The sequence below is a fragment of the Delphinus delphis genome, chromosome 7, assembly GCF_949987515.2.
Source record: "Delphinus delphis chromosome 7, mDelDel1.2, whole genome shotgun sequence".
NCBI classification, from domain to species: Eukaryota; Metazoa; Chordata; class Mammalia; order Artiodactyla; family Delphinidae; genus Delphinus; species Delphinus delphis.
In genome coordinates, this window is record NC_082689.1 from 45,188,394 (window position 1) to 45,212,588 (window position 24,195).

General features: G+C 34.9%; 1 protein-coding gene across 1 annotated transcript in view; it reads left to right on the top strand.

Moving 5' to 3' along the window:
• Positions 1–24,195, top strand: part of COL5A2 (collagen type V alpha 2 chain) — a 144,922-nt gene that overhangs the window by 113,641 nt on the left and 7,086 nt on the right. Inside the window, exons 26-50 of the mRNA XM_060016451.1 lie at positions 462–515; positions 1,242–1,340; positions 1,447–1,500; positions 1,595–1,648; positions 2,658–2,711; positions 3,439–3,492; positions 5,077–5,121; positions 5,662–5,760; positions 6,779–6,886; positions 7,164–7,217; positions 9,498–9,551; positions 9,765–9,818; positions 10,236–10,289; positions 10,708–10,815; positions 10,928–10,981; positions 11,518–11,571; positions 12,380–12,541; positions 13,203–13,310; positions 14,450–14,557; positions 15,988–16,041; positions 17,999–18,106; positions 18,682–18,735; positions 20,832–20,939; positions 21,331–21,384; positions 22,439–22,546. Coding sequence (XP_059872434.1) covers positions 462–515; positions 1,242–1,340; positions 1,447–1,500; positions 1,595–1,648; positions 2,658–2,711; positions 3,439–3,492; positions 5,077–5,121; positions 5,662–5,760; positions 6,779–6,886; positions 7,164–7,217; positions 9,498–9,551; positions 9,765–9,818; positions 10,236–10,289; positions 10,708–10,815; positions 10,928–10,981; positions 11,518–11,571; positions 12,380–12,541; positions 13,203–13,310; positions 14,450–14,557; positions 15,988–16,041; positions 17,999–18,106; positions 18,682–18,735; positions 20,832–20,939; positions 21,331–21,384; positions 22,439–22,546 — 1,917 coding nt within the window. The remainder of the gene's footprint in view (positions 1–461; positions 516–1,241; positions 1,341–1,446; positions 1,501–1,594; positions 1,649–2,657; positions 2,712–3,438; positions 3,493–5,076; positions 5,122–5,661; positions 5,761–6,778; positions 6,887–7,163; positions 7,218–9,497; positions 9,552–9,764; positions 9,819–10,235; positions 10,290–10,707; positions 10,816–10,927; positions 10,982–11,517; positions 11,572–12,379; positions 12,542–13,202; positions 13,311–14,449; positions 14,558–15,987; positions 16,042–17,998; positions 18,107–18,681; positions 18,736–20,831; positions 20,940–21,330; positions 21,385–22,438; positions 22,547–24,195) is intronic.

The following is a 24,195-nucleotide window of genomic DNA, read 5'->3' on the forward strand; positions in this document are numbered from 1 at the left end:
CCTGAGTTTGCAGGGACTTGTACCTGGGCATTCACCTTGCTGGGACCAGTATAGTATGTCCAAGGTGCTGTTACAAATATTGGTTATGTGAGATTTCAAACCAGGGTGGCTCCTGCACCCACCACATAGACTGATTCTCTCACATCGGGCCTCCCATTGTGGGAGGCTTAGAGTCTGGCCCTGAAGGCTGTGCTGTGAGGACTCCTCCCAGTGGGAAGTCCCACATGTGATGCCTTGTTGCATGTTGTGTTGTCTGCCCTGTATCCTGCCCTGTATCCTGAAACCAGGTTGAGTGGGGCCCATGATGGTCCTGTGAGTTTGTCTAGAGGAACCTAAGGCTACTGAGAGTGGGCATTGCAAAGCGGAACTGGATCTTTTTAATGCAGTGCTATTTTTACTCTTTAGAATCTTTACTCCAGTTGCAGGTCAGCAACAAACTGACAATTGCTTTTAATTTTTAGGGTCTGACAGGAAATCCTGGTGTTCAAGGTCCTGAAGGAAAACTTGGACCTTTGGTAAGTAATTTAAACAGAAGTCCACCACCATTAATATTTCTCAATAGACATGCAACTTACATGGTAAGATGCTTATTTAAGGTTAACATTTTTGATCAGGTGGATGCTGATCATGTTTACATGTTTAAAATGTACCTTCCTCTCCTGGAAGTAAATATTAAGGATCTGTGTATTTTCAAAATGACCAAAAATTGATAACGTTGTATTGAAATAAATGCTTGAGATTGTAATTGCTTCTCTGACATAAGTGAAAAAGTTTCCATGATGTATTTATTAATATTAGTGGAATTTGTTAGCAACATTCTCATTTCTTGATATCCTTCCAATTTTATACATTTAAGAGATAAGTGGGTATAAATTTGAAAGTTCATATATTCTGGGCCCTTTCCTTATACAGCAAATGTGAAATGGAAGTCCTGAGTTTTCATTACCACAAACAAGAGTAAATGAAAGAAGGAAGATTTCCCCTATTAATATGAGAATGTAAAGAGACATAAAGATGAGGCTTGTGTATAGAATAAGAATAAAGTCTCCGTTCTAAACATTCAAATACCTCAGCAGTTGTTTTTAAAAACACTCAACTGTCCTGATTCACTGAAATAAAAACGTGGCTTAATTTAAAACTTACATAACTTTTGTAGTAAGGAAAGGCAAGTGACAATTTGGGTGATGTAACATTCAGAGAGAACTTATGTGAAACTTACATTGCTCCTGTCAATTTTGTAGGGTGCTCCAGGAGAGGATGGCCGGCCAGGTCCTCCAGGCTCCATAGGAATCAGAGGGCAGCCTGGGAGTATGGGTCTTCCAGGCCCCAAAGGTAGCAGTGTGAGTACAGTGTATAATGTTGCCATCTCATCATAATCCTCACTTGGAGCTGACATGTTTATAGCAAACTGATTGAAATTTAAATTAGTTTGCATTGATTCTTTAGGGTGACCCTGGAAAACCTGGAGAAGCAGGAAATGCTGGTGTTCCTGGGCAGAGGGTAACTACACATTTTCTGCTAAAGAAAAAAATATATATGAAATTACCCAAATTCTCATGGTCTCACCTCATAAATTATCTCTCTGCGATGCTAGGGAGCTCCTGGAAAAGATGGTGAAGTTGGTCCTTCCGGTCCTGTGGGCCCCCCGGTATGTAAGTTTTAGTGAGAATATATTCACATTGCATTCTTCAGTGATGTTTGTCTGAGACTTTACTCATGGGTAGGTTTTGGGGGGAAGTAAATAAAAAAGTGCAAGATGGAAGAATTTCAGTTATATCTTTTCTTTTGATTCCTGTGCTGGCATCTTCTGCCTTTTTAAGTAGAATTATTGGTCTTTTCATTTTAAACTTCTATGAAATGCTGATGGTAAAAGCTACCTCATCATCTCTATGTTATCACAGTTGAAAATTATATGAGGAAAGTAGTGTCTGACAAATATTTTATACTGTATTTTATTTAAAATATATAAATACTCGATTATACCAGGGTTTTTTTCCTAATATTGTGTCTTATAGAAATTTATTTAAGCGTTTTTTTTGTTTGTTTGTTTTGTTTTTTTGGATGGACTAAAAAGGAATAATATTTATCCTTTGAGGTATATTTTCATCCTAGGATTTTAAAATTGTGTTAATCAGAAATATTATGGCATGTTTATTTGTTTTGGAATGGGGCAATTTAAATATCTTTTTTAAAATGTTAGCTTTGCTTTCTTTAGTTATTCTAGTTTTGAAGGTTTGATTAATAATTTTTATAACACTGAGAAACAAACTACAATGGAAACATTAATTACCTTTTAGATTAGACATATAAAAGTAATGGATTTTTCCATGCCAATAGTCAATTTCCCCCAAAATTTTACAGTTGGCTCCAGACATTTATGTTTGGATAAAAAATGAACACATGTTATCAGTTTCTTCACTGGCTTTAGAAGATATTTTCTCACCATCAGGGACTTAAAACGGTACAATTAGTTGACATTTAGGACTAGTTTATTATCTTGCTAAAGTGAAAAACTTGTGATTGGAAGAAATACAAAGAAATATAAATATTTCTTTATAAAATATAAATATAAATACTTCTGGTGGTTCACACAAGTGGGAAGCAGACATAAGGATCTGGCTCTTGATGTTCATGGTTTTCTTTCCTTCGTGACTTAGGGTCTAGCTGGGGAGAGAGGAGAACAGGGCCCTCCAGGCCCCACTGGCTTTCAGGTATGCACTGACTCAGTCTTCCATTTCTTCTTCCCCTAAGCAAAATGCTTTTTTATAAAAAGATATGGTTGAATGACGTGAAATTCTACAATTTTCAAAGGGGTCATTCCTCTTTTAGTAAATAAGATAGACATTTGGACAAAATCAAACATTTTTACTCAAAGAGAAGGAACAGATTTCCCCTGAACAACTGATCAAACCCCAAACCTATTAACAAATTATAAATCATAAAATGTTCTTAATATCTCAATAAGATTTATTTAACTATATTGAGGCTTATCTAATTTTATTGACACAGTGTCTAAAATTTTTTGTTGAACAAATTTTCATGATTTATTTAATTAAATATGATGGTATATTAATAGCATAGATAATCATAATTTGGGGAAAAAACTGTCAGGACTAACTTTCAATATTTATTCTAGTAGCCTAAAGTATTGTTCTCAAAGCCATTAAAAGCTCCACAAATATAAAGAACCTACTGTTATATCCTTACCTCTTTTTTGCTAAGTGGTGTGCAAATGAAAATCTAAACCTACGAACTGACTAGCTGCTGTGTTATGTTAGAGGATGTAGGTTTCTCATTTTGCTTTGCTTAACTTGTGTTTAAATAATGTCTTTTGCTTGAAAATACAGTCAGGGAGCTCTGTGAATTGTGAACTGTTAACACTGGTGGCCTATTAAATTTCCACAGAGTCACAATTTTATATTCTTACTTTTGCTTTAGGGGCTTCCTGGTCCTCCAGGGCCTCCTGGGGAAGGTGGAAAGCCAGGTGATCAGGTAAGTGTTTAAATAATAAGGATAGCAATACTAAAAATTGCTAACATAATATCACTTACTATGTGTCAGGCTCTGTTCTGCTTTGCTTTAAATTAATTATCTCCTTTAATCCTCAAAACAACTCTTATGTACTAGGTACTATTATTATTATTATGCCCATTTTACAGATGAGGAAAATAAGGCACACGGATGTTAAGTAATTTTCCCAAAGTCACACAGCTGATGTGATTTGAACCCAGGTCATGTGCTTATACTGTGTTCTTAATCACTAAATATGTCTTACTGTACATTTTACTGGAGGCTTCATAAACGGTTATGAACAGAAACTTACCATTTTATTTCTGTCATTTTACCAGCACATAGGTTTATGTAATTTATTTTTCTTTTAGTGATTTATTTATTCATTTAACTGTTCAGAAATATTTGCTGAGCACTCTGTGCTAAGCTCTACTAAGCCTTGGCCTGAACCAATTGAACAAGATGGACATGGACCTTGCCTTATATTTTATTTTACTAGGAGACAGAGAGTATAGAAAGTCAGTTACAACAGTAGCATATTCTAAATGCTATGGTAAGAGAGGCACTGTGTGTATGTAAACCTAGAAGATGCACCTAATTCAGACATTGGGGTTTAGAAAAAGTTTCCTGGACAAAATAGTATCTTTTATAAGATCTGAAGGAAGAATGATGGTAAGCGGGGAGGAGGGAAGGCAAGAAAATACTCCAGGAAATGCAAACAGCAAGTGCAAAGGCTTGATGATCAAATTTAGGCACTGAAAAAAGTTCGGTAGGTCAGAAATGTGAAATACAGGTTGAGGAGGGTGAAGAAGAGGCTGGAGAATGACAGGGGCCTGATCCTGGAAAGTCTTAATTTGAGTCTAGTTTGTTCTTATTATTAGAGTAATGGGAAGCTAATGAAGGGCTTTTAAGTAGAGAGAAATACTATTACATTTGGGTTTTAGGAAGATCATGCCACAATGAAGACAATACATTTCAAGGGACAAGACTGGAGGCCTACTTGATGTAGTTACTGTCTTTATCAAACAGAGAAGTTTTAAATGACAAATTTTCCTTTAGTTAAGAACAAACTTTTAATGTAGTGATGACAGCATTAGTTTGAACCCAAAATTCCTAGTACAGTGTGTTGTCTATATTATATGTTCAAGGAATATTTATTAAATTGAATTGAATTGGTTCTATTTAAAAGATTAGTACTTCATTGCTTTTAATTTCACTTTCCTCTGTTAAGTTTTTCACATTCCATTAGGAAATAAAAGGCCTTTTGCTTTTATTTTATTGTTGCTAAAAGTAATATCTTTGTGAGATAATATTTTGAATGAACTCATTGCCCAAAGTCAATCATTCAGGTATAATATAAACTTTTCTGGAAAAGTATTTCCATCCAATGTATATGATATCCCATTGTTTATAAAATTGTACATATTTTTCTTTCTTCAATATTATGGGCTTAGTCAGACTTCTAATAGTATGTTAGAAGAAATTAGGTATATGATCTGGAAAGATTTCTAATAAATACCTAAAGTTCAGTTGAAAGTTTTTCATTTAAAAAAATGTATTTTATAGGGAGTTCCTGGAGATCCTGGAGCAGTTGGCCCATTAGGACCTAGAGTAAGTATTTTCTTCTTCATGATTAACTTTGTGTCCATTGGCTTCAGTTTGAAAAAGCATCTTTTATCTTAAACTGGGCTTTAATTGTTACAGTTTTTTACTTAATGAAAATCAATCTTATGAGAAATATTTTGTGCTGTGAAACTAGTATATGCTTACTTCAAGTTCATTTCTTATTAAATTAGAAAACTGAGTCTTATTAGTTGCTCATTTCTAAATTTTTCCCCAGTAGAAGTCATTTTTCACATTTCCAGGAACACTTTTTTTTTTTTTCCTGCGGTACGCGGGCCTCTCACCGCCGCTGCGGCCTCTCCCGTTGCGGAGCACAGGCTCCGGACGCGCAGGCTCAGCGGCCATGGCTCACGGGCCCAGCCGCTCCGTGGCATGTGGGATCTTCGCGGACCGGGGAACGTACCCGTGTCCCCTGCATTGGCAGGCGGACTCCCAACCACTGCGCCACCAGGGAAGCCCACCCAGGAGCACTTTTAACCCATTTTCAGATCAAGCACTGAGACTGTTTGACATTCCTATGTTGTGTAGGGAGAACGAGGAAATCCAGGGGAAAGAGGAGAACCAGGAATAACCGGACTTCCTGGTGAGAAGGGAATGGCTGGAGGACACGGTCCTGATGGTCCAAAAGTAAGTATGGTAGTGAGCTCAGTAGTTTAAAATGGTCTAAAATTACTGCTCAATAAACACGTAATGGTGCTAGGATTTATTATTATTTATTTCTGTTGTTTTTACAAAATATTTGATTATATAATTTCTTCAACAAATATTTAATGAACACCTTCTTGGCTTTTCTTTGGCACTAAAGAGTCAGCTAAAAAAGAATCTCTTCTTTGATGGGATTTTTGATCACTACATAAAGTAGTGATACATTCTCATATACAAACCTGTTTCTAATATTTATTTATATAACTTTTATTAGTGACTTCTATTAATAAGCAGAGGCAATAAATCGAAAATAGTGTAATTTATTAGGATGTCTTCCTAATCATATGCTCCATTTTCCTTGTCTCAGTTTCTACAGTTCTGCTTACTTAATATATGAAAGTATGTCACTTTTGAAATCCGAAATTACAATACATTACACGGCAAAAATCAGTACCATTTCCTTTTGGGTGCTGTTTTAAAATTGGTAGAAGACTGTGTGGCCAACTTCAGTGCAAACAACTGAAGTAGAATTTTTCATGATCATATAATATTAGATCCCTTATTACCGTCAAAGGCCAGAGTGATTGAAGAAGATCTGCTTCAATTTAATTACTGAATGAGCCTGAAAGCCAGCTTCATATCATGGGTTCTTTAGAGAGAGAATGGAATACTCTCTAAATGTGATGTCTTCTTTTTTTTATTAGAATCCCTATGATGTTGCCAAAAAAAGAAAATAAAAAGGCATTTCTATCATTTTTATTTGAATTGGTACCCAATTTCTCCAAAGAGAATGTTGAAAACAAACCAACAATCAAAACAGCAAGATCTGATTTTTTTAAAATGAACTCAGAGTCAATTTTCCCAAATGAAAAATATAAGCACTAGGTTGAACCACAAGAAATTGCCAAGATTCTACTATTTTTGATTTACCAAAACAGGAATTTCATATAGTTTCAACCTTAAAATATAGGTGAGCTTACTTATTGTTGGTTCATTTCAGGGCAGTCCAGGACCAACTGGGACCCCTGGAGATACAGGCCCACCAGGTCTTCAAGGTATGCCAGGAGAAAGAGGAATTGCAGGAACTCCTGGCCCCAAGGGTGACAGAGTAAGTTTGGTTTGTTTAGTTCATCCATTTACACTTTCTACTGATAATGATTTCCTGGGCAGACTTTTACTTCTACCACCCTAAGTCACAAGTCATTCATTCATTCATTCTTTCAGTATATGTGTACTTAGAAAGTGTTCAGTCCCAGGCATTGTTCTATGCTCAAGGGGATACAGCTGTGAACATTAGAGAGAAGTCCCTGCTCTCATGAAGCTTCCATGCAAGTGTAGGAAAAAGACAATTAAATGATTAAATGGTGTTTTGTATGTTTTCCCAGGGTGGCATAGGAGAGAAAGGTTCTGAAGGTACAGCTGGAAATGATGGAGCAAGAGTAAGTGAAATCATTCCTTTCAGCAGCTGGGCTAGGAATCAACATCATCATTATCATATGAATTTGCCTGAACTTTTTAAAATAAGTTTCATGTTTCCATGGTTGTCAGGATTAGGAGAATGATGAGATTTGACACTGATGGACCACAGATATTCATTTTGCTTACCTTGAATTAGAACAAGCCAAAAAATAGTCATTATTGAGAGAATGAAGTAAGACACATTTTTATTGTGCATATGAGATTGGTGCTTTAAGCGGTGGGGCCCTCTTTATCTTTATTATCTTTTTATTTCATAGGCAATGTTTATTTTTATTAAAATGCTGCTCTAGTGAGTTGCCTTAGACCTCATTCCAGTGCAGGCAAGTAGAGTTTTACAGAGTAGCCAAAGGTGTGACAAATGTTTCTCAATATACTAGATGTTAGGGGTGAGAAAATTACTGCATGATGAATCGTCATTAATGCTTTCATTGATAAAGAGGCTGAATAAGTGAAATGTAAAGAAGGATTGTTTAATATCCTTCCAGAAATTGACATTTAACAAACTTTATGTCCTTAAAAATGGAATGTATTTGTAATTCTAAGGATAATCAGACAATCAGACTGAAAATATATTTTCAGACATGAATGATCCTCTCAGGTAAGAGCAGGTAGTTACAGTTGCTCAGTCAGTCAGCATTTCCTGGAAATAGTTCCTGATATTTGGTAAATAGTTTCTGGTTCAGTATGACATGGTTTGCTGTTAGTTGTCATGCTGTGTCCTGACAATAGCCATTATACTATTAAAAAAGAGATGACACTGAACCACTGTTAATATTTTGATTCTGTCCATTGAGCCACTGTTAATACATTGATTATATTAACTTTTGATTAAAGAAATAAAGTAAATTATAGAAAAGTTTTAGCCTTAGTGATAATTATCCCTTTTTTCTTTTTCTGGAAAGCTAATTAAGGGTGAAACACTTAGTTTAACAAATTATGAACTCAAAATATCTCTTGCCTTTTAATTAAATCTAATATTTGATTTAATACTTTAAAAAAGTGGTCTAAGTAAATCTGGTTTATGGTTTGTATTCCACATCATGGTTGGTCTGGAGTGCACAGTAAGTAGTGAAGTGCTGTTTGAAGGAGAGATGATGCATTGACAGTTTATTTTAAGGAGAAAGCTGAAATACCTATCTATTGTTCCTTTGAACTATGAAAATGCAATGCAGTAGGATCAAGATTTAAGCAATGACTGCTTCATTTTTAGTGAGGGAAATATGTTGTTTTAGGGAAGAAGCAGAGCAGAGCATTTGCTGTAATCTCATGGTAAAGGAAAAAAAATGAATCACTTTTTTTCTGTATGAAAAAATGAGAATGTAATAAAGTCACCTTTATATTTAATCGAATCCTTTAAGGAAGTATATTAGGTAAACGGATGGCAGAACATTATTCCATTAGAGATCTAGAGAATTTAAGGTCACAGTTTTCTTATGTTCTTGTCACAGATATAAAATTAAAAAGTTATTTTGTTCCTTAAGTTTCTGCAGTAATGCATACAGAAATTAAATGACAAAAGCTTGTGAAGAGGCAATACACAAATATGAGAGAAAAAACCTGTCTTAGGAAGGATTCCAATACAGTGCAGCAGTTTAAAGATTGTAACCTCATGTCAAGAAAACCCCATGTGGTAGCACCCTACATTCTGAGCCAGAGAACAGCGTCATCTTCAGTGTAGCAGGGTAGTGCAACTCCTTTTCATCTCAGGGGAATGTGGAAAACTGAGTGCTTTAGTAGAATTTCACTTTTTTAAAAAAAATAAAGGAGTGATATTTCACTAGTATAATTTAAGAATATAGTATTCAAAAAAAAATAAAAAAAAAAAAAAAAAAAAAAAAAAAAAAAAAAGAATATAGTATTCTATACAAAAAAAGAAAAGCCTCTTCAATCTATTGTCACATTTCAAATAGGTATTAGCAAAATTAAATAAGCTAAGAAACACAGAAACACTGTTGAAGGGTAGCGCTAATTTCATACTAATGTTTGAAGACAGTGTTATATATGGAGGAGTTGAGTTGGATGAAAGAGATTAAAACGTTTTGTGGAGAAAATCCATTGGAAATTGTTTTAGACTATATAAAATATTGAGAATATACAGTTATATCATTTATTATAGGTAATGTTTTACAAAAGCAGTCAGCTGTAACAAAATAGTCCCTTCTTTAGTTAGTTAGTTTGTTTAAACATGGAGATTTCTGTGCATTCTTTTCCTCAGTATGCCTATGTTATGTTAATTGCAGGGTCTTCCGGGTCCCTTGGGTCCTCCTGGTCCTGCAGGTCCTACTGGAGAAAAGGTAATGTCACAAGTTGTTATTTTGTGGACTTAAAATCCTGAGATTTGAATGCTGGATCTTTTTCATAATGTTTTCTCTTTCATAAAATTTGACAGTTGGACTAGATCATCTCAGAGTTCTCCTCCTATCCGCCCTACACATAGGGCCCAAATCCTACGGTTATACTGTTTTGCCACTGCTTTGGACAATAACAATCTAAAATCTGCTTTCTAGGGAGAACCTGGCCCTCGAGGTTTAGTTGGCCCACCTGGCTCCCGTGGGAATCCTGTAAGTGACAGTATTTTGATGTGCTTTAGTATGAGCTTGAGCAGTAAAACGATTCATCATTTTGTCTTGATATTTATAAAACCATGCCTGTTGGATTACGTTACTTTTAACTTCCTGGTTTTCACCTTTTACTATTCTCATTAAACTTAAAAAAAATCATTGCATTATTTCTATACAATCTATTAAGTCTAGGTAGGCAGCTCATTTACTAAGAAATTAGAAGCTTCTTTGAGACTTTGGGCCTTGGAAAATTTCTTCTATGACCCTTTACATCACGCTTAAGAGTCCTCCTCAAGCAATATGTCTACTTTCTCTATATGTACATTTCAAGACACTACAAATTTATATAATTGCATTTTAAAATACTGTTCCTATTTAGAATAATATGTGAAAGCTACAGTAATGTTTGTCTTCTAGGGTTCTCGTGGTGAAAATGGCCCAACTGGAGCCGTTGGTTTTGCTGGACCCCAGGTATGATTTTCAAATATCCCTAATTTACAAACGAACATTCCTCTTGTTACAGCAATGAACTTAATTACTTATCATTGTCATGTGTTTTGAAGGTATATTCAAGATTCTGGAAAACATAGTTTTCTAGGCAATATTCTCATTTTCAATACATATTTTCATGAACTGGCCCCAGAATGGATGAATTTGCATTATATTGAATTATATACCTATTTGTTATAATAAAAATGTGGTGGTGTAACATTTTTTCAGACTGTCTTCAAAGATCTTATCAGGGCTTTTTCTTTTCTTCTATGCTTTTATACTGATTTCAAAGCACCATTATACCATATATGAATAAATGATATGTTAGGAATAATTATCATGAAATAATATATCTATAAGTGTTATGATCAATTGCTTATTTGTTCAATTAATGTAGGGTCCTGATGGGCAACCTGGAGTAAAAGGTGAACCTGGAGAGCCAGGACAGAAGGGCGATGCTGGCTCTCCTGGACCACAAGGTCTAGCAGGATCCCCAGGCCCTCATGTAAGTTTCAAATAAAAAAGACACAACTTGAGTCCAGTGCCCACTGTTTGACCTTGTGTTTAGACCATATTTCTAACCTATAGCGATCTTTTGTTTGTTTCGTTCTATTTAGGGTCCTAATGGCGTTCCTGGACTAAAAGGTGGTCGAGGAACTCAGGGTCCACCTGTAAGTTGGTTTGAAGCTCTGGGAATTACACACAGCTAGCCACAGATACCTATTACTTTATAGCCATTTTAAAGTTCATTTGAACCCATAACAACAAATTTTTAGTTGTATAACTATACAGTAGTGGAAGGAGCGCTTAACTTTGATGCAGATCTGGGTTAAAATTAGTTTTTTGATCTTGGAGACCCAACTGCCTCATATGTAACATAAATAATATATTACCTATGGAAGAGGGAATGAATAATGTCAAAGTACTTTGTATAATTCTGTTATATAAAATATTAATGTGATTCTAGCCCTTGCCTTCAATATACTTGTATGTATTCAAGAGAAATGGAAAGTGGAAAGAGAAAAATAGTATCCTTCCTACTAGTTAATCCAGATCCATTCCCAAAAACATAGGATACAAGAAAAAATATATATTGGTCATAACAGGAATATAAAGGCCTAAGTATCCCTGTAAAATTAATAATCCCTATAAAGTGTATAGAATTAATGTTTATTTTAAAATTACTTTTATGATATTATATTTCTAGGGTGCTACAGGATTTCCTGGTTCTGCCGGCAGAGTTGGACCTCCAGGTCCTACTGTAAGTCGATTCAGTAATTGAAATCATTGATAGCGGAGTAATTTTACACACACATAAAAATACACACAAACACATACATATGTACATATTATAATGATACACACATATAGTTAATTGAGTTATTATTTGTTCTTTTGTTTAATCCCTTAATTAGTTGTTATCCCATGTTGACAACTCTTGTCCCAATAATTCATAGTGGTAAGCTGTCGAGCAAATCCTTCTTTAATCATCCAGTGTTTCCTGGAGGAGCTTATTTGCAAATCCTTTTAAGCCCCAATGTTTGACTGTTACTTCATTTGGGCACTAAATAGTAACAGTATAGTGTGCTAATAATCATTTCTTTCAGTTAGGAAGAATCTCTGAAATTATCTTTAATAAAAGTTATTCTTTCATTATAAGATCAGGTCAGACAATGAAATATCAATATTATGTAGTCATTGTTGGGGCAGAGCCTTATGGAGTTTGAAAATGCAAGTTAACTTCAACACACTTTTTTTTTTGCAATTCCAAATCACTTTACTTTTATTTATTTTTTAATTGAAGTATAGTTGATTTTTCAATATTGTCAGCACACTTTTAATAATGACTAAAAGGTAATTGCAAATAATTTAGATTTTCCTCTGGGAAATGAATCAGCTGTGTGGCAGCTGTGTTTTTTATTTTTGTTTAAATCCACTGAGTGATCATCTAACAGGAAAAATGGGCCTGTGAGGCTTGGGAATCTGCCTCTGAGGCAGAGACCATCACATTAGGTCTTCTAACGTGGCTTCCACTTTGCCCTCCCGGGTCTCTTTCTGTGTTGTACTAGGGAGCTCCAGGACCTGCAGGGCCCTTAGGGGAACCTGGGAAGGAGGGACCTCCAGGTCTTCCTGGGGACCCCGGCTCTCACGGACGAGTAGGAGATCGAGGACCAGCTGGCCCCCCTGGTGGCCCAGGAGACAAAGGGGACCCAGGAGAAGATGGGCAACCTGTAAGTTTGGAATTTTTGTTCTAGACCACCTCTAACTGAGATATTTACTAGTAAAAATTCATAAGAATTACTGCCACAGAGAAACTGTTTATATATTATCCTGAGCACTTTCGTAATCCTTTAAATGCATTATGCCCTATAGGTTTTTAATTTATAATTCTCTGCTCTAGGAAAAAGTATATGTACAGATATAAAAATATAATAGTCATGGATATGGTGTTCAGAAACTAAACAAGGAAACATTTTTTGTTAAATATCTGTATTGAATGAAGAACCTTTTTTTAAACCGAACTATTTTATTTAATATCCAAATGCCTCAACATTAATATGTTTAGATAGAGCCCTATTTCTTTGTTTGAAAATTTTTCTAGTCATTTTAAAAAGAGGAAAAATATTTGCCTGAATAGTTACCTCTTTTATTCTACTAATATTCACATTAATCTTCAAGTTCCTTTCCAACTAAATGGGCCATTCTCACCTTTAAATAATGTTAGAGGCTCAGTGTGGATTACACATCTTGACTACTCATACATAGTATGGTTTTATGGAACAGAGAACTTTTTCTCATACCAAAAAACCTGTAAAGCTGTGATCTATTGTAAAGTGCTTGCATATAGTTTTCCCTGGAGAATTCCTCATTATAGTTTGTCCTCAAAATTAGGGTCCAGATGGTCCCCCTGGTCCAGCTGGAACTACTGGGCAAAGAGGAATCGTCGGCATGCCAGGGCAGCGTGGAGAGCGAGGGATGCCCGGCCTTCCAGGCCCAGCAGTGAGTAGCTGCGCTGGTCGATATTTCATCTGATTATATGCAATAAAATTTGTGAAGGGAAAATTTATCTTTTTTTTTTTCTTAATAGATTTGAAGTCTCTTTTAGACACAGATTCTGAGTATCTTAAAAACCTTTTGACTTTAAATGTCAAATTCTTTACTTAAGTACCTTAGAAAGTCCTTGAAAAATATAGTTATTTAACCCTGGGACTAGAGAAGTAGACAAATAAGGATATAGATTTTGGTGACTCTAAATCTTTCTTCAAAGATTAAAAATATCCATGGAGCTAGAGAAAGGGGATAATCTCCTGGTGAGTAGGTAGCCTCTTTTTAAATAAGCATGCCTAACAGAAACACTCATATTTCACAGTTGAGAGAGTAAGTTTTCATAAACCATCAAAGGGAAGAAGTAGTTGAGCTAAAGTAATATTGGAGGTGAAAGTGGGGTGAACAATAAAGAAGGATTCTGAAAGTAATCTCCCGTTCCCTGGAGGGTGCTAAGAATTTCATATTCCCTGGAGTATGGATAAAAGTTTAACTCACTGTTAGCTCTGAAGAGACTAAATTTTACTGCTGAAAGTTTACATGCTTGAGGAAAAAATGGTGTTTTTATATGGAATGTAGACAGAGAGATTTACTGCTGGGACCTTGGAGCTGGGGACATGTGGGTGGAGATGTGAAACCAGAAAACCAGGAGTTAAGGGCTGTCTTATTGTTATCAGGAGTGAGCCAAGGAACCTGGAAGTAAAATCTCCCAATACTGAGACCAAAGTGCCAGGATATAGAAGTAAAGTGAGCAGACAAAGCAGAAATGAATAAAGATGAGCAAATCTTACTAGTGACACAGATTCAAGAAGGGCATCCAGAAATGACAATGATACATCCGATTAGAAACCAAAATGAACCTGACTTGGTGCAAAGGATGCTTTTTATTCCCTTTGATATGTCAGGATGATTGTGATAAGAAGTGCGCATGCCTCTGGGAAGGCACTACAGTGACATGAGTGTTGTGGGATAATGGACAATTATTACTATGGAAGGAGGGACTGGGGTGCCATTTGAATAAATGTAGCCTTTATGTGAACTGGCCTCCTTAAACTTCTTCAGAAGTGGTGGACATATTTGTACTTTTATTTCAGGGCACACCAGGAAAAGTAGGACCAACTGGTGCACCAGGAGATAAAGGCCCGCCTGGACCAGTGGGGCCCCCAGGCTCAAATGGCCCTGTGGGAGAACCAGGACCTGAAGTGAGTACTACAGTGAAAATCCCTCTCCCCTCCTCATCTGGGTGTTCCGGGGACATTTTTTAAATTTAGAAGTCAATTTAGAAATTTAGAAATTGTACATTTGACCTGAAGGAAGTTTCCTAGTGATGTGTCTTGATGTGTTCTTGCCTAGAGAGTTGACTAAATGATGACATAAGAAAAAGTAGTAAGATTTGTGTCTTGCACTGACTTTCATCTAGTCTGGAGCCAAGTATTTTAGTTGATTTGTTTTGTTGCCAAATTATTTTGAAGGTGAAAGGACACAACCATTTACCTTTTCTCTTATTAGTATTTCATTCTGTAATGGCATATTTGTCAAAATTGCCAAGTTTTATGGTGATAGGATTAATATAATTGTTACAGCTTGTGAAGAGGGCAAAGTAAGTAGGGATGCTTTTACTTACATATCCCTATAAAGTTACATTATGGAGATCATGTTCCCTTAGTCTCTTCTGAGAGGAAATCAGCTTTTGAAAGGTGATTTGAGAAGTTATAGGTTGGAATTTCCTCTGTTCAGTGCTTTAATGAGTCAATCACCAAACATTTAGTGTCACATTTTCTTGAAAGAAACAATCAATGCCTTTCAAAGCAATTTTTGCTCAAATGGTAAAAATTTAGTTATGAAAAAAATCAAAATAAAATAGGAAAAGAAGACTATATATTTTTAAAAGTAATTTAATATCTAAACACAGATATTTTACTTTAAACTTTAAGAATATTATTTGGGTAAGTAAATGTGAGGAAAACCATTCACTGATAATATAAACAAAACATAAAATACCGGGAATGTAATTGTTGTCTATTTATTTAGAAGAATTTGAATACTTTTTCTTTTTTAAAAATAAAAAATAGAAATGAAGAATTTAGACTTGGTGCAGTAGGCACACCAGGAGGAATGTCTGGGGGCTTCTCTGGTGGTGGAGCTCCTCCATCTGGTGGTATCTCCTCTGGGCCCACCATTGAAGAGGTTGATTAAGCCAACCTGAACATAGATTTAGTACTGTTTCACACCAAACATTGAAGAGCCCAAATTTGTAGCAAATGCCAGGACAGTTTTAAAGTTGAGCTGCTATAGTAAATAACTGGGCATTCTTAATACTTGAATATGAAATATGTATGTGGGGAAAGGAAATAACATTGCACTTTATAAGCACTGAATTGTAAGTGGAAAATAGTGTCTTAAACAAAACTGCATTTAAAGTTGGCACCAAAAATGTAAGAATGTGTTAATAATTTTACAGGCAAATCAAAGTAATAGAAAGACGGCAGAAGACTTTCTTCTACTGAAATTTCCATAAATGCTAATTTATGATATGGAAGAGAGGTGGAAAACATGCTGTAATTTTTCTGGCAATTGGAATGTGATTTTTTATTACTCAGTTAATTCATTTTTCAAATATGCTTCTTTATAGGGTCCAGCTGGTAATGATGGTACTCCAGGACGGGATGGTGCTGTTGGAGAACGTGTAAGGGCAATTTCACTGATTAAAGAATCTGGAGTAATGTAAATTTGAAATCTTTGTAATACTAAAGAGTAAAAAGCTACTCTTTCTTCTCATAGCTCCAATGCAGCCCTGAAATTTCTGATTGTAACAATATTTTTTGTAATGTCATAATTTGAGTAGATCTTATAAATGAAAGTTTGAATACATAGCCAAGTGAGATGGCATTTTTTTAATTAACAGTAGGAAAAGGTGCACCATGAAGGCTTTGGATGAGGATACATATGAAGTAGTCTGAATTTCAAACTCATTCACAAAAGTATGGCAGCACAAATAGAGCTGTGTAACATCTAAATTTCTCTACTCACCTCCTAAAGTGAACGCCCCATGAGGAAATAAACCATGTCTTTCTAAATATTGTATATTTCATGATGTGTTTTTAAATTAGACATGTGCTGAACTGAAAATATCCCCAACTTTATCTGAAACTCTAGTCCCTTTGGGCAGTCACACAGTTGTCTCAGACTACTTAGTAGTAAATGGAAGGCAAAAACAAAAACCCTCTCTACTGTCTATTATGATGCAGAGGCTCTTTCCACTCCAGGAGCTCATCATGTAGCAGAATGGGCTTTGAAACCTGAGAGACCTGGTTGGAATCTTGATTCTTTAAGTAACTAGTTATGTGATCTTGAACATATTTTCTGAACCTCAATTTTCAAATACTTTAAATATGATTTGTACCTATACCACTGGGCATTTGTGTTTCAAATAACTTGTTTAAAGTATCTAGTAGGCACTCAAAGAGAGGGGAAGAAAGAGTTTTGAAGAATCTTGGGGTAAAGCCAAGGAATGCAAATTCTCTTGGCATCTGGGTTTTTCCCTCGGTTGGTAATACATTGTCCAGTGTGGTAGTCTTCAAAGATTTTGCTGATGTACCCCTGATATAATTTTGAAAATCTATGAACCCCTATGCATAATTTAAGTTGCCATCACATTTTATTTTAATCACAAATTTTAATTGTTGCAAAGGAGATAATTCTTGGTAAATTCTAAATGTACATGTGCTTTCAATATATTTTTTTCAAAATCTTGGAGTTGCCAATTCAGCTTATTCAATATATTATGTATCAATTCTCCAACCTAATTGCCAGAGTTTATCCTGGTTGCCAAACTAATCAGTCAAATAAGACTTAACTTCTGTCAGAAAAAAGGTCTGACTCCGTTTCTCGAGTCAAATAATTATATTAATACATGTTCATGTAACAATAATCTCATCTCTGACTTAAAGAGACAAGTAAGATTCAGAGCCTTGTCATAATGGGGTCCTCTGGGTAAAATAAGGAGCCGCCTCTTTCTTTCCGAATACCTCTTTGCTTTATTCTTAAGTGAACTGTGCATTCTGGAAAAGTCCCTTAGTTTGATGCCCAGTGGTGTTTATTCTTCGAAGCACTGCAGCATAATAAGATTGCAGATTGTATGATATCTGCCTTTATTTCATAAAATGAGAGAAGGGTGATTATTAAAGAGGAAGTAGGGAAGGATGCTCCAAGTCAGTTTTCTGAAAGAACACATATGAAGTTGAAAATCTGGAAAGTGGTTTCCTTAGAATTTTCCCTGTTTTTACACTCTTCGGAAAGTTTTTGTTTATACCAAGTGCACGGATACCCCAGTTGGAAGGCTTATTGGTCTAAGAAACATGCTGAATTCTGGAGGTGACCACTCCTATAGTCCAGCAATCTTGACTATGGGAATAATAGGGTGAGAGTGAGGGGAGGGATGAAATTGGGGGAAAATATCTCATTCTTCTCAGTTTGATTTATTAATAAGCAAATATAGTTAAAATATTTAAGTAAAATATTAGTAAAATAATAAATATGTTTTAAAAAGTTATATTTTTCCTTCTCATGAATAGCATGAGCATATAGAATACAGCTGTTTTAGAATTAATATTAAAAAGATAATATCATGGTTTTCTTGTCAGGGTGATCGTGGAGACCCTGGGCCTGCAGGTCTGCCAGGCTCTCAGGGTGCCCCTGGAACTCCCGGTCCCGTTGGTGCCCCAGGAGATGCAGGACAAAGAGGAGATCCGGTAAGGAGAGTCAGTTTCACACTGACAGTTATAAACATCAACATACTGTATTATGAGCTACATATATGCCTGCATTCAATGACATGTGTGTTTGATTAAGGAGTCTAAACAAAGAATGATAAACAGTCAATTAGGAATTAATTTTTTTAGTCTTAAAAATTTGATTTCTAATAGGTATTAGGTATAGGTAATAGGTATTCTATAGGTAATAGGTATTCAAAAACCCTGATGCTTTGACTTTTATCATCTAAAAATGTTGTTGTTTATGGGAAATGTAATAAGGATGTGTCATGTTAAATTTAAGCAAGTAATGTCTTATGTAAACAACTAAGGTGATCTTCATTCAGTGAAGACCATAGATAAAATTGACTATAGAAATGTCATTGGGGTTATAGTGAGCACATTCTTATACCTAGGGACTTCAGCCTGGTTTTAATTAATTAGCCATAGAACTATACACTTAGATACACACATACACATATATAAGTATTCAACTACAAACATATATTCTTGAATTCTATGTCTATATAATACATCCAAATTTTTGTATTAATATCTGTGAAAATTTCTTCTAGGGTTCTCGGGGTCCTATTGGACCACCTGGTCGAGCTGGGAAACGTGGCTTACTTGTAAGTTCTCTGTTGTTTTTTTTTAAAATATATGTCTTCTTACATAAAATATACTCCCAAAGAAGAAGTACAATTTAAGACTCATAAGTGAAAATTACCAAATTCTTCAAGCTTTGAACAAAATGTTGATTTAAAATGATACCCAGGAGTTTATATTTGTTTTTATAATGTTAATATAGCTCCTCTGAATTTAACTAAAAATTATTTCAATAATCAATTAAGACTTTTAGAGTCACAATTTTCTCCCAAAATAACAGGAGAAATAGTGCCATTCTCTGAGATTTCCTAAAAATTACATAGGAAAATGGGTTTGAAAGCTCTTTGTAAACTTGAAAAGTACTATTCAAATATATTTTATTTTCAACTAGACTGCCCTGCCCATGTTCTGATTTTTTTGCTCTTTGCAGTTGCTTCGACGTTAATGATTATTATATTGATGTCTTATCATGAGTGAATCATCTCTTACGGGCATGTTTCTTTCACACCCATTATATAAATCAATATCTGTATTCAATATCAATATCTATATTCATGAAGAACAATTATAGCCTTAAAATTATGACCTATTATTAAATCATCATTCTCAGCTTTGATTTGAGCTAGGCTAGAGAAGATTTTATAGTTACATGGCATGTCAAGTGAATGGTTTTCTAACCAGTTACAATTTGTTTTCCATGATTAAATGAACTCTAATAATTTAAATAGGTGCTTTCTGGTTTAGTTTATTTTAATTATGAAATTTGGGGGCATCTCTAAATTAAAATAACCTTTCTGACATTATAAAAACATTCAAACTGATTTTAGTATTTAACTTTACATTGTTTTATACAATATGTAAAAGTTACTGAGGTCTAGTCTTGTTTTTATTATAAAGAAGATTCTCGTACTGTTTGACAATTAGGATATCCAATTTAAAAAATAAGAACCAAACAAAATAAGAACAAAAAACTAATAAGGGAAAAGTTAACCTGAGAGCCAGTGTATTTGATAGTATCTTCCATTCTCCAAAGTCAGATTGATAGAATTTCAATTCTCTTTTAGAAAAACTTTAAAGACAACAGAAGCTTTCCCTGTAGTAGGTGACCCTGTGTTACTTGTCAGTTTACTGTGAACCACTAGACCCTTGGAGCTGCCTTTACTACCCGAGACTTTTACAAAGAAAAAGTCTGTGACTGATAAGATTGATCAGATAATTTTCACTTCTTGGTGTAGTTTCTGTCCCACAATTAGATTCTCAACTATTGCTTTTTCTTTAGTTTCTCAGGATCAGGGTTGATTGATTTGGGTACAGATATTGCAGATATGAGGATAACATAGAGTTCTTTGTGTTTTCTTTGGCTGGATGTGGCTCGATGATGATATTCCTCTTTCATTTGTTCAAACAAGTTTTTGCCAATTTCTTATTTTTCCACCAGTTTTATTGAGCTGTAATTGACATATAACACTGTACTTGTTTAAGGTAATAATGATTTGATATAGGTGTATATTGTGAAATGATTACCACAGTAAGTTTAGTTAACATCTATAATCCCACATAGTTGCAAATTTTATTTTCTTGTGGTAGAACTTTTAAGATCTATTCCCTCTGCAACTTTCAAATATGGCCAATTTCTTAACATAGTCCCAGCTCATATCTAGTTAGTTTGTCTGCATATGCAAATGTAATAAACATTTTATTCTTAGAAGTAACATAAGTAAATAAGAACTCACGTTTTAATTTAAAAGAATCTATATATGGTGGGAGTATTTTTACATAATGATATCAGCTAAATATGTGAAATATAATCTTTGGAAAATGTCTCAGATAGGCTAGATCAAACTTTAAAATACCTCATTTTAGTCTGAATGTAGGATAAACATAAAAAAACTGAATCTTTAGGAAAGCGTTATTATACATCTTATGATTTTAATGATTGCCTTAATTCCTTGAGAAAAAGAGACAAAAATTCCTAGGTCTAATACTATTTAGATAAGTAAATATATTAGTTCATATAAAATACAGTACCCAAAATTGTAGCAAATACAATTGCACAAAGTAAAATTGTAGTAAATTGCAGTCTCAACAGGCAATATCTATGCTATGACCCCATTTCTAGGGACCCCAAGGACCTCGAGGTGACAAAGGTGATCATGGAGACCGAGGTGACCGAGGTCAGAAGGGTCACAGAGGCTTTACTGGTCTTCAAGGTCTTCCTGGGCCTCCTGTAAGTTATCCCTTTAAGTATTATTTGCCCTGCATGTGAGAATACACAGGTATCTTGACATGAACGTTTGTCTATAAAATGGATGGGTTTTTTTTGTATCTTATTTTCATTTCAAAGAATATCTCGATGAATAACTAATTACCTAGCTATCCAATATAATTGTTCATATATTTGCTGTAATTTTGTAGGAAAGAAATAAAGCAAAAGGATATATGCACCATTACTCCTACAGTTGTCTTTAGTATTGGTCAACTCATGAAACATTATAGAGGTTGATGACTTTATGAAAGTAGTTTATGTTGCTAAAGTCAATGACGGGACATTTGAAAAAGGTAAGAATGGTAAAACGTAGGATATAAATATTTTGGCATCATTATTTTTTCCTACTAAGGGTCCCAATGGTGAACAAGGCAGTGCTGGAATCCCAGGACCATTTGGCCCAAGAGTAAGTAACAAAACGTAATACGTTGCAGATGTAAATAATAATGCTCCTGGTGGCATACTGTTAGTGCTTCAGTATCATTTTCATGGTCCTGAAGTTGGAGTTGGCCTAGGTTCTCTGAAGCTGGCAGCAAACATATGAGACAAACCATTCACATTTACCTTTAAGTAGAAATATCCTGAAATATGACATACTACTTCATGGGCCCACATTAAAATCTCTTACCTAGGGTGGATATACTCATCTGTTAGTTCATTTTCTTACTCTGTATTTATTGAAATTTCCATTTAATTGTACTCTTTGAAATGATATAATAGGATTTACCATGAAGTGGAGATAGATTTTGAAGCTGTATTTGTTTTTTTCCCTTAAGTAATTGTAATAGTTCCTCAGAAATGGTTGGCATAAGGCTAACTAGGAAGCAAATCATAAAATGAAACCAATATTTGAAGCTTATAGAAATTCTACATTAGTATTAATGCTGCCTCTAATAGGTCATTAATGCCGTAAGACAATTGACACACATAATTACTTAGGAAAATCATTAGAAAAACTTTCTGCATCTAAATACAGTGTATTTAGTGTATTTCTGTATCTCAATACAGTGCAAACAAATCACACATAAAATTGAGAACAGTATCAAAATTACTAGGATGTGATGAGATTCTGGGGTATAGGCGCACAAATTTAATTTATATCAGACACTCCTTCTGTCATTTTCTTACACCTACTTAATTGAATTTCTAGTTAGGAGTACAATACATGAAATTTGATGAAACATTGCCTACCAGTAAAAGTAGATGACTAGTCCATTAACGCTTTTAATTGACACTGGTCTTTTACCTGGATGGTCTTTTACCTGCATGGATGGTGGAAAATTCATGTGTGATGAAGTAGTAAACATTAGAAAGTGCTAGAACTCCATTTATTAGTCATTAGGAAAACGAATATGAGAAATCACTCTGATAATTCCATAAAGAAATAGTTCTTTGATCAGAGAAAGGTATTGTAAAGATTTTCTTCCTAGAATCTAAAATGCAGTCTTTGTTGCTTACAGGGTCCTCCAGGCCCAGTTGGTCCTTCAGGTAAAGAAGGAAACCCTGGGCCACTTGGGCCCATCGGGCCTCCTGGTGTACGAGGCAGTGTCGGAGAAGCAGGCCCTGAGGTAAAATCACAGATTTGTATGCAAGTGATTGATTGATTCTATTGATTCTCATAGCTTGGATTCTGTCTAAAGAATGTCTGTGCAGCATGATGGACAAAAGACTTCAGGGAACCCTGAAAACAAGTCTGAAAGTCACATAAGAGCTTGTCTGTATAAGTAGCTATTTCAAACATTTTAATGCAGATTATTCAGAGTATATAAAATCAGAGTCCAAGCTACTTAGGCCTTGACTTCTTGTGATATCAATGAAAGCAAATAGTAAGTTATGACTGTATTATAATTAGAGTTATGGAAATGTTGCTTTGCTTTAAAAGGCAATAGACTAAATGTGAGATTTGATGAATGCATTCATTCATGAAAATGCTGGAAAGTGAAGCCTCTGAAATCGAAGAGCTATTTACTGAAAATGAAATTCGGAAAGGATTTCAATGAAAACTTTTAATAAAATATTTCAGTAGTATTGACTTGAGGATTATGTAAAGCTATAAAAATTGCTTTAGTTAGACTTTGGCTTCTTAGAAAACAAACTTTGAGAAAGTCTCCTCTATCTGTCATGCTTGTATGTATATATGTGCATGTGTGTATATGAGTTTATGCATCCCTCCCTCGTGTTTCTTCCTCTTTGGTTTTATTTTCCTTTTCTTATTCTGTCTCTGCCCTTTATTGTCAATACCATTAAGCCAAATATTTATTACTTATTACATGGAAAGAATAGCTTTACATTTCCTGTGGTCACCAAGAGGAATATTTTCTATTTGTTTATTTCTCTATCTTTAAATGGAAAACAGCCACAGAATTGGAATACCTCTGACTTATGTGGCTCTTGATTGACTTCATCTTGTGTTTTAGTGGTCCTTGATAGAAAAAAGATCTCCTCCCCTGAGATTAGCATAAAGGAATGTATGGAATCATGATATGATCTTAAAGAAAAAAAAACACACAGATTTAAAAGTCTCCTGACGGTGAGGAAATGTTTGCACTAGAGGTTGATGCAACTTTCCAGAGCCATGTAACAAGTGGTGGAGCCAGTAACAGAACTCCAGCCTTCTGCCTGCCAGGACTGTACTCCCCACAAGAGATGTGGACCACACATATCTTCAGGTTGTCGGTTAATTCTCTCAAGTTGCTGAGTTCTTCCTTGAGAAAATGCAGAAGGACATTAATAGAGAGGATCCACTTTTCTAGCCTCTGCCAATTTTTGTGCTTATCTCCCTTTTGCTCTAGTAGTTCTTGTTCGGCAAAAAAAAGTAAGACAGCTCTTTATTTTTTGCTAATAAAAAGGGCAAAGAGAACTTCCTCCAGTTTTGTTTAGTATAGAGAGGATTTTGACCTACACACTAACTAATGCACATAAAAAGACTTCCTGTGCTTTCCCCCTTATTTGGGAATACGGGGAAATTCTCTTACGGGTGTTTCTTGTGTGTATTTCCTTGGCGTTGATGTGTAGTCTTATAGAACTAGCACCCACAATTCCTCTGCATATCCTCATTCAGCTTCTGTCCATAAATCCTTTTAAAACATCTTAGTTGTGCCTTGCCCAGAATAGTTTGGAAATGAGTGTGCATATCTATATATTCTTAACATAAAGTGTATTGCATCTTCAAGGGTAAACATCAAAGCAAATATTTTGTGCTTTGCTCTTTATTTAC